At 43.6% G+C, this 14,076-nt stretch overlaps 1 protein-coding gene across 1 annotated transcript in view; it reads right to left on the reverse strand.

The window, feature by feature from the left end:
* Positions 1-14,076, reverse strand: part of UNC5D (unc-5 netrin receptor D) — a 1,369,357-nt gene that overhangs the window by 939,290 nt on the left and 415,991 nt on the right. Inside the window, exon 2 of the mRNA XM_078666140.1 lies at positions 11,020-11,121. Within this exon, the coding sequence (XP_078522266.1) occupies positions 11,020-11,121 (102 nt within the window). The remainder of the gene's footprint in view (positions 1-11,019; positions 11,122-14,076) is intronic.

The following is a 14,076-nucleotide window of genomic DNA, read 5'->3' on the forward strand; positions in this document are numbered from 1 at the left end:
ATTAAGTGATAACTTTTGTTTGGGAGCAAGTGGGAATGGCATGTTTGTTGTCCCAGGAATTGTAATGTTAAACCTACTTTAATGGTAAAGTCAGATTCTAACTCATAACTCTGTAAAGGCCACTTTTAGAAAGTTGTCATTTTCTTCCTCTAACCATTTGGTGCCTGCAGCCTGGGTCACCTGACTAGGTGTAGCGGGCAGTTGCTTTTTGTGCATTCCTCCCAGAAATCCACACAATGGAGGTTCTAGGTGTTGGCAGGATGGTCCATCTAGACTTGAGGATGGGGAGGCGAGCTGTCACCTGTCATTCTTGCACTTCAAAGACTCTGTTTAAGCCCACATACAAATAACTTCACACTAGCCTATTGTGCCTGCAGACAGACAGGGACCATGGCAGGGAGGCAGGAAATCCCAGATACTTCTATTGACAGAAGCTTCCTGAAGTTTTTCCACTTAAATGTGAGCACAAGGTATAAAATGTGGACCATCAGACCCACTCTTGAGTACACTCCTGGACTTGTCATACACAGAAGGGGGACTGACCAGCTGACCTACTGCACTGGACCTGCAAATGGACCTTCCAGAGGTGTACCCTGCTGTTTGAGAATGAAGACTGGACCTACACCCATCATCTCAGGCTGAGGTGACTCCAAGGGTCAGCTGATCGACCTCCTGTTCTGAGGTATAGGGACACCACAAGTTTCAGAGGTCTTACTGCAACTATTCTGCTGTGCTGCTCCACTGGACCAGCCTGGACCGGCAACTGGACCTGTCAGAGCACTGATTGCCTCTGCTGGAGTGAGTTCCTGATTTCCAAGAAGTGCCTCCCAGATCCTGCACCCTTGGTGCAGCATCTGTTAAAAGAAAAGGAGAAATCCTAAAAGTTTTTGGGCTCCTTGTGACCTTAAAAGGCCTGTTTGTGCCAAGATCTTGGCACCTACGCTGGACCGCCAATGCGAAGCTTCTGTGAACCTGACTCGTTGCCCTACAGTGATCGCCTGAGATCTCCACTTCATTCTACAGCATCTACAGTCCAGGGGAACCACCAATGTGAAACTCCAGCAGCAACCATCTGTGATGCCATATAGAATCTTCGTGTTACAGCAACAACCATTTGTTATGCCATGCCTGCTCTTCGAACCATAGCAAAGATAATCTGCGATTCTCTCATTGCTCCTCATGGCCTTCTCCAACATTAACAGTACACATTGCACTGGACTTTAGAAGGTAACTTTGTTCATCTGGACTAACCTGGTCCCTGTATAGGAACGCACTCAATTGTGGCTGCCGTTAAATTGTGACTTTTTCTTGCTCTTGCATGACCAGAAAACCGCGAGTGGGCCTTTAGGCTCTCAGGTTTTATCCTTGCCTTAAATATTTAAAATTGCATAATTTAATTTCTAATGATTGGATATTTGCTAGTTTGGTGTCTGATAATTGACTACATTTTACTGTAGTTTCCTAAATTGGTGTGAGATTGTTATTATGTTGTGTTTTCACTTTAACAGTGTTTGTTTGCTTCATAAATATTTTACACATTGCCTCTAAGTTAATCCTGACTGCTTTTGTGCAAATCCAGAGGGTTAAACACAGGTTAATTTAGTGACTGTTTATGGTTCCGCCTGACAAGGACAGAGGTGGCCGGCATGGATCGGCGCGGTATAGGGGAAGCGGGAGTATAACAAAAAAAAGGAGAATAAAATACAAACCTTATCACCGCTTCCTCACTGTGTCTCTCCGCTGTAGTCCCTCTTTCCAGCCAGTCTCTCCTCTGTGGTCCCTGCTGCAGCTGGAACAGGAAGCATGCAAGGTAGTCTTGTGATTGGCCTGAGTGCCATGGTTCTGCGCTCAGACAGGCAGTGGGAGCCTTGGCATGTTCTCCACCAAAGCTGCAATACAGCCGGGGTGGAGAATATGAAAAGTGCGCATGAAAGTTTGGCTGGCCCGAGACAGCTGGCCAAACATTCTTGTGCACTTACTGTGTGTGCCTGCCTACCACTCCTCCCCCTGCTCTGAGAGAAGAGCAGCCCCTCCCCGCCCGCAGATACGCCCAGCAGGAACAAATAAAATATAATAACCTTGAGTTATTATCATTTCATCTTTCCTGTATTTCACTGCTTTAAAGCAGTAGGGCGGCACTCCTCCGTATTAGCGGATGAGCCGCCACTGGACAAGGATTGTGGATTTTTATTCAGATGGGCTCCCACCCACTTCAACTAACAACCCAATTTTCCTCAAAAGGTGAACCTAGGAAATATAACCTGCTGTCCACCACCATGCCTGCATTTACCACTTGCCTGAATCACATTTAAACTTTCTACGTCCCAGCTTCTCATTTAACCCAATTGCTGTACGGCTTTCAATACCAGGACCAAAACGTATTAGAATTTTCTGATTTAGTTTGCAAATGAATAAAGCAAATAATTAAGATTTTCAGCAACGTTTTCATAAGTTGCAATGATTTGATAAAAATTCACACAACACAACTTTGTTTTTGGCCAATTCATACTCAATAGAGTGTTCACAGGCCGGTTAGCAGAAATTAGAGTCCTTTCGAAAAATTAGGTGCACACTTTGCAGTCACTTTTGGTGATTTGATTCTTAATACATCGAGTCCTTTTGTCACAATGTTTTATGTTAGAAGGTCCCTACATCAACAGATCCGGGTATCACACTCCCATACCACGCCTCTCACTTTTTCCAGTAGAGAGAAGCGGAGAGTGTCTACTGGCACCAGATAAATTTTTTAGGACGGTTTTTGAAGCACACTTGCCAGTAAAGTGAGCTGCTCAGCTAATTAATGCAAAACAACAGGTGATGGACAGAATGCAGAACAATGTCATACATTCACCCCAGTACAGAGATCTGGGCCTAAATCCATCGTTTTTTTGCTCACCATGCCTTTCCAGTTTGAACCCAGCTATATGCAAATCAGTCTTGACCCTGTGCCCCATGGAAACAGTCCAGCCCAAACTGCTAAGCCAGGTCCTCACTGGACTAGAAACAAGCATCCAAGGACCGGTTTCGGGCTTTCAGCCCTCTTCAGCCTGGATAGCTTGATTCCAGTGGCATGGAGAGCACGGGACTCACGTCTGAGCATACCCGTCCCACTCGGGGTGACAAATGCAAAACAACAGGTGATGGACAGAATGCATAACAATGTCATACATTCACCAGCTCAGCTAAATAAAGCACAACACCATAACCACAAAAGGAAGAGGAATGAAAAGGTGTGGAAAGAAATGATAGAAACAAAAATTTGAAGTAACACTAAAACGCCAAAAGTCAAAAAGCTTAAAATAAAGAAAAACTAACAGAAAGATACTCAACCCAAAAAAAATGACCAGTTTTCTGAACGATGTGAAGCTAAAAGAACAAATAGGTAGCTGGAGAATGTAACAAAATAGAGTAACTGAAATTGTAAAGCAAGCTTAAACATAGATACATAAGATATTGAACAGAGAGACTCATACATGAAAATGTTCTTTCTTTGAAACCGTCTGATGTTTTTTCTCCAAGTAATCCAAAAACAAATATTATAGGTGTTTGTTTTGGGCCATGAGTTAATCCCTTCTTCACACGGAGTGTGGTTCACAGTTGTTCATGACTTGGATGCGTTTCATCCTAAATTACGTTGGCCCTGCCTAGTGAGTTATTGGCATTTCACAGAGCGTTTCACAGAGCTTTTCCTCCTTTGGCACCCACCAAATGTCGAGGATTATTCTAAGCAAATAATTCGCCACTCCAATAGAACAAACATCTTCCGAAAATGGGCTTACAATTGGCATGACATTCAGAGATGGGTACAGCAGATGTAATCAGACATTAACATTTTGGAATGAACTCGCTTGACAGCTCATCCAGCCCCAAGGATCTGGCACTTATGTCCACCAGTCACACAGGATCCAATTTAGAAAACACTGTCCCTCTTTCCCGGTCGAATGCCATTATGTAAGGTGATATGGCAATTTGTAAATATTGAGGGCACAGGACTTGTTGTTTGTTGATGTGTTATTTAAAAAATATATATATATTATTTTACTGTGCGATGTAGTCTGTTTTTGACCTTGTTTTAGTTGGTGATCTTAGCTGTGTAAAAAGTTTCAATGACATCTCTTTGAATTGAATTGAATTTTGCAGTAGCGGCCGCCATAAAGCGATAGTGTAGGAGTGAGGGGGGAACGGTACGAAAGAGGGGACAAAGTAGGGAAATAATACGTTTTTTAAAATGCACCTTTCCTTTCACTGCCGCTGCTTCCGACGCCTGCCTCGGTGCTCTCGCAGCAGTCTCTGGGAAAGCAGGCTTCATACCCAATCTAGATCCTGCTCTCATACTATGAGAGCAGCACCAGGATTGGTCTGAGCAGCCTGGTCTGCGCTCAAACAGTCCCTGGGAGCCTGCAGCTTTTATCCAACCTGGCTGTGAACACAGCTGTGTTGGAGAAATAGAAATGTGCATGTCTGTTTGGCTGACCTAAGGCGGCCGGCAAAACTTACATCCACGCTTCTAAGTGCCCACCACTCTTCCCAGCCCCGCCCCACCCCACCCGACACGCATGCCTAAGGCAGTCACAGAAAAATAAAATGATGTTTTATTATCATTTTATTTTTTTATGAATGACGAGCGGGGAGGCGCTCCTCCGCCATTACAGAGTAGCCGCCCCTGGTATTTTGTATACTTATATATTCTAAATATATTCAATAAACTGTAAAAGTGCTGAGTGATATAATTTTCACCCCATTCTGGCTTATGCACCTCGGAACAGGAGATGATTCGCTATTGACCTCCGTTTTGGAGTTGCACCAAGTCGACAAGTACAGTATTTGCTCGCATAATTTATTCGTGATATGATTGTGCAATGGAATATCGAGCAAAGGAATATTGTGGTATCATAACATTGCAAGCAAAATATCGAAGGATAAAATATTATACAGAGGAAGAATAGATTTACTATTTTAAGTCCATATCTATGTACCTTGAGGAGATATATATCCTCAAGGTACATAGATGTGGATTTAGGTATATAAAATTTACACATACTTACCTTTCGATATTTTGTCCCTCGATAGTCTGTCTACAAATATTAAGGTCCCGCGATATTCCCTACTCGATATTTAGGAGGCACACCAAGTTTATGCTTAGAGCACATAATGTGCACAACTGTCCCAGCCTGTCTATGCAATTTTCATATGAATTGTAATACTGATATTAAAAGACCACCTGCAGCAATTGTTTTCAGGCAAATAATCAAAATGTTTAAATATTTGTCGACTTCTGAAAACATCAGACTGTGAGAACAGTATGATAATTTACTTTGTCATAATGCCAGATCGGATAAATAGGAAAGAAAAAAAGGCACCACCTGGATGGCAACAGTATTCAGTTTTTAAAACAGTGGAATATATTTATAGGCATATCAAATATGCGGCGGTAGATCTTTCTCCCACCTCGCCGCGAAGACATGGAATACCCTCCCTGCCCACCTGCGCAGAACACATGACCTGCTCACCTTCAGGAAACTCCTCAAGACCTGGCTGTTCGACCAGTAGCTGCTGCGCCCCCCAACCCCTCAGCGCCTTGAGACCCTCCCGGGTGAGTAGCGCACTCTACAAATCATACATGTTTAGTACAATAAGAGAATTAGAATTAAAAAGGAATATTATTTGGCTATTGAAATGTTTGAGTCTTAATATCTATGTCCATATTACTTTCCTGTGAACTGCTTTGTGGTGTACTTCAGTCAAGTCCCTGTGGCTCTTTTTATTTATATGACTTGCCCAAGTTGTTGCGATCTTGTATTTTTTTAGCATGCAAAACCATCCGTAGAAACAGAAGACAGACTTTACTTCTGGGACTGGAAAATACATCCAGGACCTGTATTACATATGCAGCACATTTTCTTGGTTAGAGCTAGGCGCACCTTTCAAGAGGTGCGCCCAGCACTAACCAGGAAAATACACTGTATTATAGTGAAAGCGCTGCCCCCAAAATCATAGCATCTACACTTATGAGTAACATGGGCAATAAGGAGCAATAATGCTTTCAGTGGAGGGCAGGATTAGTGAGATAATGCCCTTTCAAAGACATGCCACAAGGGTGATGGCAATAGTTGAACATTCTGGCCATCCTTTGTTAAATTCATACTCACATATATGGCAGTGCACAAGAGCCATAACAACCCTTTAAAGACACAACCAACCAAAATAAATCACTACATCAAAAATAATCCCTGCACAACCAACAGCTCAGCAAGACCATACAAATGAAAATACAGCGCTACCCAACTATATGATAACTTTCAATGGAATAAAAACCTGGAGCTTAAAAATGTGGCTTGCGCCCTATTGGCTTTCTTTGCAATCACACCTCCCTTCCCCCAATAAGCAAGGTAAGGTATTTTTAATTGCTCTGTTCTGCAATAAAGGATGCCCGGTACCCACGACCGGCTTTAGGGCAGTGCATTCGGTGCAGCCGTACTGGGTGCTGTCCAGTGGAGGGTGCGCTGACCTCAGGGGGTGTGCTGTGTTTAGCAATAACATATGATTGGAGAGATGAGGTCCACTTTTGCCCGGTGGCAGTGAGAGAATCCCAAGAGGTCATGGGGTGGGGGCGCCCAAAATTATTTTCACACTGTGTGCCAACAGCGCTAACTGGCCCTGCCAGTATCTGTGAAGGCCTTTTCTTTCTGTGCCAAAATGGCATGAGTGACAAACTATGTTCAAGATAGCAAATTGATTGCAAGATTGTGCAGGTATAATGCACCAATGAAATTGGAATGCGTTAACATGATTGTTTGCTTGGGTGCTTTCTAATATATTGCTGCCCTTAGCATCAAACCTCTTGTGGCTACAGTGGAGCCAACCCAGCCTCTTGGGGCATGCAATGCAGCCCAGACAGGATAGCTACATGTTGTCGATTCTGCAGACCCATAGTGTGCTGGTAGCACAGATACTGCAGCATCTGCTACTTTGGATTCCCTGGGCTCCATTAAGTTTCAAATGCAAATGCCAGCCTTATAGGGCAGCTCCAGCAGGCTCCTAACACAGTCAGTAGATCCTCTCCGATTGCTCCTATTGCAGCCCTCACAGAAAGGCTACGTGTCTGCAGGGCCGGACTGGCCGTAGCGGGCATCAGGCGTTTCCCCAGCAGGCTAGGAGGATGGGGACCGGATTTGAAGCAGAAGGTAGCAATTTTGTTACTGGGGGGCCAGTTTTTCAGTGGATTTGCAATATTGGCCCCCAGTAACAAAACCAGCAGCCCTTCACACTTGCACCCATCCCCCCTCCGGGGGGCTGGTCCGACAAAACAGGGCTGCTTTGTGTTCCCAGTCCAGCCCTGTGTGTGTGGATTCTGCAGTTCAAGACATGCTGTTATTGGAGATAGTCCATCCTCTTGTTGTGTCCCTATTACAGACAATTCTACCGTTCCAGCCTAGTTCAACTGCCTGTGCTTCAGCTCCCCTCCAATACTCCGAACGACTTGGCAGCTCCTCAGCCAAGCTTTATTTATGGGCACTGCAGCTCCCCAGCCATGCTCCGTTTAATGACACTGCAGTTTCCCAGCCAAGACCCATATAAAACACTGCTGTTTCCCAGTCGTACTCTATTTAATGATACTCTGTTAGATGATACTGCAGCTCCCTGACCGTGACCTATTTCATATCACTGCAGCTTGCCACCCTGCTCAGTTTAATGATACCCCGGCTCCTCAGCCGTGCTTGATTTAAGGATACTGCAGCTTCCCAGCCATGTTACATTTATTGATCAAGTAGATCCCCAGACACGCTTCGTATGTCGATTCTGCAGCTCCACAGCTATGCTCCATTTCATTATCCCGCAGATGCCCAGTTGTGCTTTAGATGCTGATGCTGCAGCTTCCCAGACACGCTCCTTTTAATGATCCTATAGATCCCCTGCGGTGCTTCATATGCCAATTCTGCTGCTCCACTGCCACACTCCATTTAATGATTCTATAGCTCCATTTTATGATACTGCAGCTCCACAGCCATGACCCTATTAGTGATCCTGCTGATTTCCAACCATGCTTCATACGCTGATGTTGCAGCTCCATAGACACTACATTTAATGATCCAGCAGATCCTCAGCCTTACCACCTATCCTGATACTGCAGTTCCCCAGCCACACTCCATTTAATAATTCTATAGATCCCCAGCGATGCTTCATATGCCAATACTCCAGCACCACAGCCATAATCCATTGTATAATACTGCATCATCCCAGCCAAGCTCCATGTTATGATCAGCCGTGGCCAGTGCAGGTAAGTGCAGTGGGGGAGTGGGGCGGTGTAGCTCCAATCTTTAGTTTTTCACCCTTGTTGGTGCAGCCAATGCTGTGTATCTCTAGACTCATGTTTCAGTATAGTTTTCCTTTTTCAGTGGAGAGCAACACATTTTTTGGGGGGTGCTGGAAATCCTGCCTAGAGATACACACCACTGGCCGCACCAACAAGAGTGAAACACTAAAGACTGTCACTGAATTAAGTGTTACCATGCACTGCATTTACCATGATGCATTGGGGCAAACTGAGTGCTGAGATGTGAGACAATGTGCTCCCACCCTCTTTGTCTGAAAAAACTCTTGAGCTAATGAGCTGATGAGCTCAGGTTGATGCTCCTGCACTCAGTGAGTGGTACAGAGACCTGAGAAGACGTTGAGCAGCTCTCCAGTCCCCCCAAATAATGTGTTGCTCTCTAACACAGAATAACAAACATGTGTCTAGAGTTACACAGCACTGGCTGCACCAACAAGGGTGAAAAGCTAAAGACTGTTACTGGAGTAAGTGCTATCATGGACTGCATTTACCATGATGCATTGAGGCAAACTGTGTGCTCAGATGTGAGTTAGTGGCTTTCACTCTCTCTTTGTGATTCAGATTTTTTGCAAAGCTCACCAAACCTTCGAGGTTTTGATACCTTCTCCTGAACAATTTGAAAATATAAAGTAATGATTGTACAGTGCATCAATGTTTAAAGTCTCATAGACAGTTTCTAAATACTGCAGTGGTTGCATGTATGTCACAAATCATGCTCTTCTATATCAACTTGCAAAAATAGTGCATCTAAATTAATGACAAACAACATAACGTCAAGCAAAATGTATCCAGGGAATTACAGATTTAGTATTCAGAACTGCACACCTACCTACTTTAACAATACTTTGGAATTCAATATCGTGGATATAGTGGGCCAAAAGATGTCAACAATGTTGCTACAATGCTAGTCGAAATAAGGGGTGGTTAAAGAATTCCGCTCCACTGGCGGAGTTCGAAGAGTTTTGCGCACTCCGTTGTCCGCACAGAGCGCGAAGTTCTGCAAAACTCAGCGAAGTGATGCAGAGCGGAGTTTTTTTCTCTAAAGAGGCTAATTAAAGTTAAGTTGGCGAGCGCTTGTGAGAAACAAATCACGCACTAGACCTCCTACCGGTGATATTTCTCAATGCGGGTGGTCACCGAAGGTCGCAACAGCTCGCGATAGGTCACGACTGCTCAAATTGAGAAATCAACCACTCACATTGAGGATGCTGCTGCTCGAGTAGAACATCTACTCGAGCGGCAGAATGAGCAGTGCCCTCTGCTCTGATTTTATGGTACGGGACAAACTCCCAGCGCTAACAATTAGTGTGAGCAGTACCACTTGGCGTACTCCGCTCCACGCAAAACTCCGTGGAGCGTGGCATAGTTTGAGTCAATTCATGGAGTTTCACGGAGTAGAACTCTGTGAACTCCGCCTAGGCTTATTCAAAATCAGCACTTTCCTTTAAAGTTCCAGCAACAAACTACAATTTACCACTGTCTAAGGTAATAATATACCACGACTCCACTTCTTCAGCTATTTGAGACAGCTCTCAATCTACAACTGTGGTACGTCCCTTGCTTTAAATAAGCCCTTCCTGTGTTCACTTTATTTTATACGGTCCAAGATATTTATGAGCCTTTAATAAAACTATGATTAGGTGCTATACCACCCGGAGAAGGAGTAAATACAACTATGAAACTAAAGGGTTTGCCTATTTCGTGCAGCTGTTACCAGACCATTATTTGAGGAACACTAGAGAGGGACTTTTGCAGAGCCCACTTGTTGGGAGCCAGGAGTACATGTTTTGATTGGGTAGAAGTTGTGTGAATACACACAAAAAAGTGCTTGCCCTTTTTGCAGATGTGATCATTTTGTTCATTTATCCAGTTAACTGAATTTGAACTTTTAGAGGCACACACATGACATTGTAAAGCTAATAAAATGTCTTACATAGTTAGAAATGTATGGTGTTTTTCTGTGGCAGCAGGACAGCTGGGAGTTGGACAGTCCTTAACCTACATGTATGTTTAGGTCTGGCTTGAAAGTTCAACTGTCGCCTGGCATTTAAATCTTAACCAGCATATTCTACAGTTTTTTACTTTCACACTAATATGTGTCCATTCCCATGCTATTAACTTGTAGTGCTTCGCATTACCATGCAACCTTCCTTTAATGCCAGTCCTATTGGCATTGCCAAGGCTTGTTTTTACAGTTACAGCCTAATGAAAGGTATCAGAACCCAGAATGTTGGATTTTGAGGATTTACAGATGTGGACAACTCAGATGTACAAATGGAATAGTAACTTACTCAGCGGCAGTATACTTCAGAAATATCAATCTTATTAATCTGAGGTGTCATCGTCATGCGCATTACAGTCACAAAGTGTATATTCTACCTTTCAGGCTATGTTTTGCTTTTTATTAATATCGGTTATGGAATTAGAACAGCCTGTTTTCATGGAAGGGTCAAAAAAATACTGTACAAATATTGTGAAGAGACACACAGTCATAACTTTAAGGCCACTTATAGATGTCTTCCACGTGTATATGAGCTTTTACCGTGCACTCAAATGATCCAGGAACAGTGGGGCAAAAGGTGTGAGAAAGTGCATCAATTTTCCTGATTTTTCACAGTGTGTGTTTGAGAATGTGTAGGACGTGAAAACATCTTCTCAATCAGGCAAAACGTTCCCACCATAGTTACCTTCCTTACTTTGTTTTCTGAGTATTGTTTGTGTCAGACTTTCTCCCAAATGCCTGTACGTCGCTCTGACGCCTTTTGGGGCCTGGTTCACATGCAATAGAACTGCAAAAATAAATAAATAAATCTCAAGGAACAATGTTTTAAGGGGATAAATAATTAAATAGAAAATAGAATTCACACAGTTTCAGTCCTACTAGTGCTCAATTTGTGCCTGTGGTTGTAGGATGTGAGCAACACCAGCACTCATGTTTTTGAAGGCTGGGAATTGTTTTTCATTACCTAACTTTGACATACAAATAGAAAAAGGCAGAAAAGAGATAAAGAAGAAGGAAGAGAAAGATAGGATAAAGGGAGAAAGCTGGGATGAAAGAAAACCTGCAAGATTAAGATAAGACGATGGGGGGCTCATCACAAAGAGTGAGCAAATGAAGTGCACATTTAAGGCAGGAGTCTACTACTGTTTTATGTTCACTAGTATCTTCAACAGTTGAAGCGCTAGGTCAGCACTATTTTACCACCTCAGATAGTGGTAAGTGGTTAATTATCACTGGAACATTAAAGGAGTGTGCTGCTTTAGCTGGAGATGTAGCACCATTTTTAACATCTCTTAAGTAAACAACAAAAGAGTTCTACATGATGGCATAACACAAGATATCATACAACATAACAAAAACGATACAGAACAAAGCACAGCAGTCAAAACAGAATGCAAGAAAACAAACCCAAAAAAAAACAGTAAAGCACATTAACAAAATGAAATGATGGAATACAAACCTATGCAAAAAATAAAAACCGCCTCAACAAAATTTGACACAATAAATGTGTACAGATATTCCCGTTGTATATTACCACTTCCACAAATTTGCTTCCATAATACAGTGATTAAAGGTGTTTTAGCTAGCACTTCAAACACTTCCTTAACTTACCACCAAAATAATGGAATAGTGCCAGTCTAAAATATGTTGTGATCCAGTCAAGTAAGTGGAGAATGGTAAAAGAAAGAGAAATGAGGTCGAATCAAGCCTAGGCAGCATCGGCAACTCTGGGATTGAGCAACCCTTATCAGTGAGCACCCAAGAAAAAGACTAAGTGCCCCTCTTCTTTCGTTTATTTACAAAGTAAGCACTGAGGGCAGGGCCGGACTGGGAACCAAAACCGGCCCTGGCAAAGTGCTCAGCCGGCCCCCCCGCCCCCTGGGCGGGAGGGGGGCGAGCGCTTTGCCAGGGCCGCTTTTCAGCTGATTTTGTTACAGGGCCGATTTTGCAGCTATGCTGCAAAAACGGCTCTGCAACAAAAACGGCCCCCGGGTCCCAAAACCGGCCCCCACCCTTGCGGCCGACCGAGGGATTGCCCGGTGCCCACAACGGCCAGTCCGGGCCTGACTGAGGGGCTATTTACAAGCCTCTTTCGCCGCTGGTGTGTCACTTTGACTATGGGAAAAATGTCACATACCAGTGTGCATACTCGTCAATGGGTACACATATGTTTAGAACAACAACCATACATTGGGTGGGGGGGGGTCTATGAACATTACACCCTTTTGTGTTAAGAGATTCCAATTGAAAGATATAAACATGTGCAAATGAAGGCTTTGAGAGTCAGGCAACCAGTTTTTTACCACTGTACGTGAGCATACATGATACAAATTGGAATTTTCAACTGTCTATGCAAAACATTTACCAACTTTTTCAAAAGTCAGGATGTTAAACAGCGCATACACAAATTTCGTAACTCTCCAAGTTTAGGGCATTCGCCCCATAACAAAGTTCAGAACCACAGAACTGTAGTTGCTGTTCCATGTTTCTGAGCCTAATGGCCGGAGAATTATTGATTTAGTGCATGAGCTGTAGACTTTGCGATTATATCGAACACTGGTACGTGGCCCGCCCCCCACCCTACACATGTACAAGCATGGAACAGTATCAGCGCCCCTAGGGGAGAAACCCAAGCAGTTCTCACCCTTCAAAGATTCTTTGCTCCAAAACCACCATGTAGTTCTAGGCAACACGTTTTTAAGAGGAAGCAGCAAGAGCAGGTACCCAGTTCTAGGAATGAAAGATTGGCCAGCAGTTTCTTTCACATGTACACTAATTGTTTCCTTTCTACTCACGTTTAGTGTTCATAACATGAAGGTTAATGATCTTATAAATATTATTAATATCTTTTCTTTATAAAAATGAATCAGAAGTGGTTTGATGTTTCCCCATTTGGGCCTATTGGCTTTGCCAATGATGTCTGGCAATGCTGTGCAGAATAACCAACAAAAACGTTTTTGTTGGTCACAGAATCATTGTGTAGATTTGTGAGGTGTCCCCAAGCATGTGAGCGACTACAGAATGATTCAGGCATAATTTTCTTTTTCTTTTATTGACCTAGCTAATATAGCTGATGCCACTTTATTTATTTATTTATTTTTTTGCAGAGTTTTATATAGCGCGAACTAGAACCGAACCGAATCAGTTATCAGAGCGCTTTACATAGCACCAGTTACGTTACATGAGGACACATTTTTTTTTTCATTTTTAGGCACGGGGAGATTAAGTGATTTGCCCAGAATCACAGGGGGTTTTTGGCGTCGTTACCGAGACTCGAACCAAGTTTCCCAGGTCCGAGGTCGAGCGCCTTAGCCGTTAGGCCAACCCCTCTCAAAATAAGCCAAAAACTGTTTAAAGGCGTGAAAGTGCTTTTCGGCATAGCAGAACACTTGGCAGCAAATAGCTTCCACAAGAAAATGACAGACAGAGTGGTGAAACTTTTCAGACACTCACCCCCCAGTCACAAATCTGGGTTGAATCCATCATCATTCTTTAGCTCACTTCGCCACCTCAGTTCAGACCCAGCTATATGCAAATCAGTCTGACCCTGTGCCTCATGGGAACAGTCCAGCCCGAACTGCCAAGCCAGGTCTTCCCTGAACCGGAAACAAGAATCCTGGGACCGGTTACTGGGTAACACCCTTCCTCAGCCAGGCTAGCTTGAATCCAGTGGCAAAGTGAGCAAGGGACCCTTGCTTGGGCATACCCTGCCAACTTAGGGCGAACAAAGCAAACACAAGGA

This window comes from Lissotriton helveticus, chromosome 11 (assembly GCF_964261635.1).
Source record: "Lissotriton helveticus chromosome 11, aLisHel1.1, whole genome shotgun sequence".
Classification (NCBI taxonomy): Eukaryota; Metazoa; Chordata; class Amphibia; order Caudata; family Salamandridae; genus Lissotriton; species Lissotriton helveticus.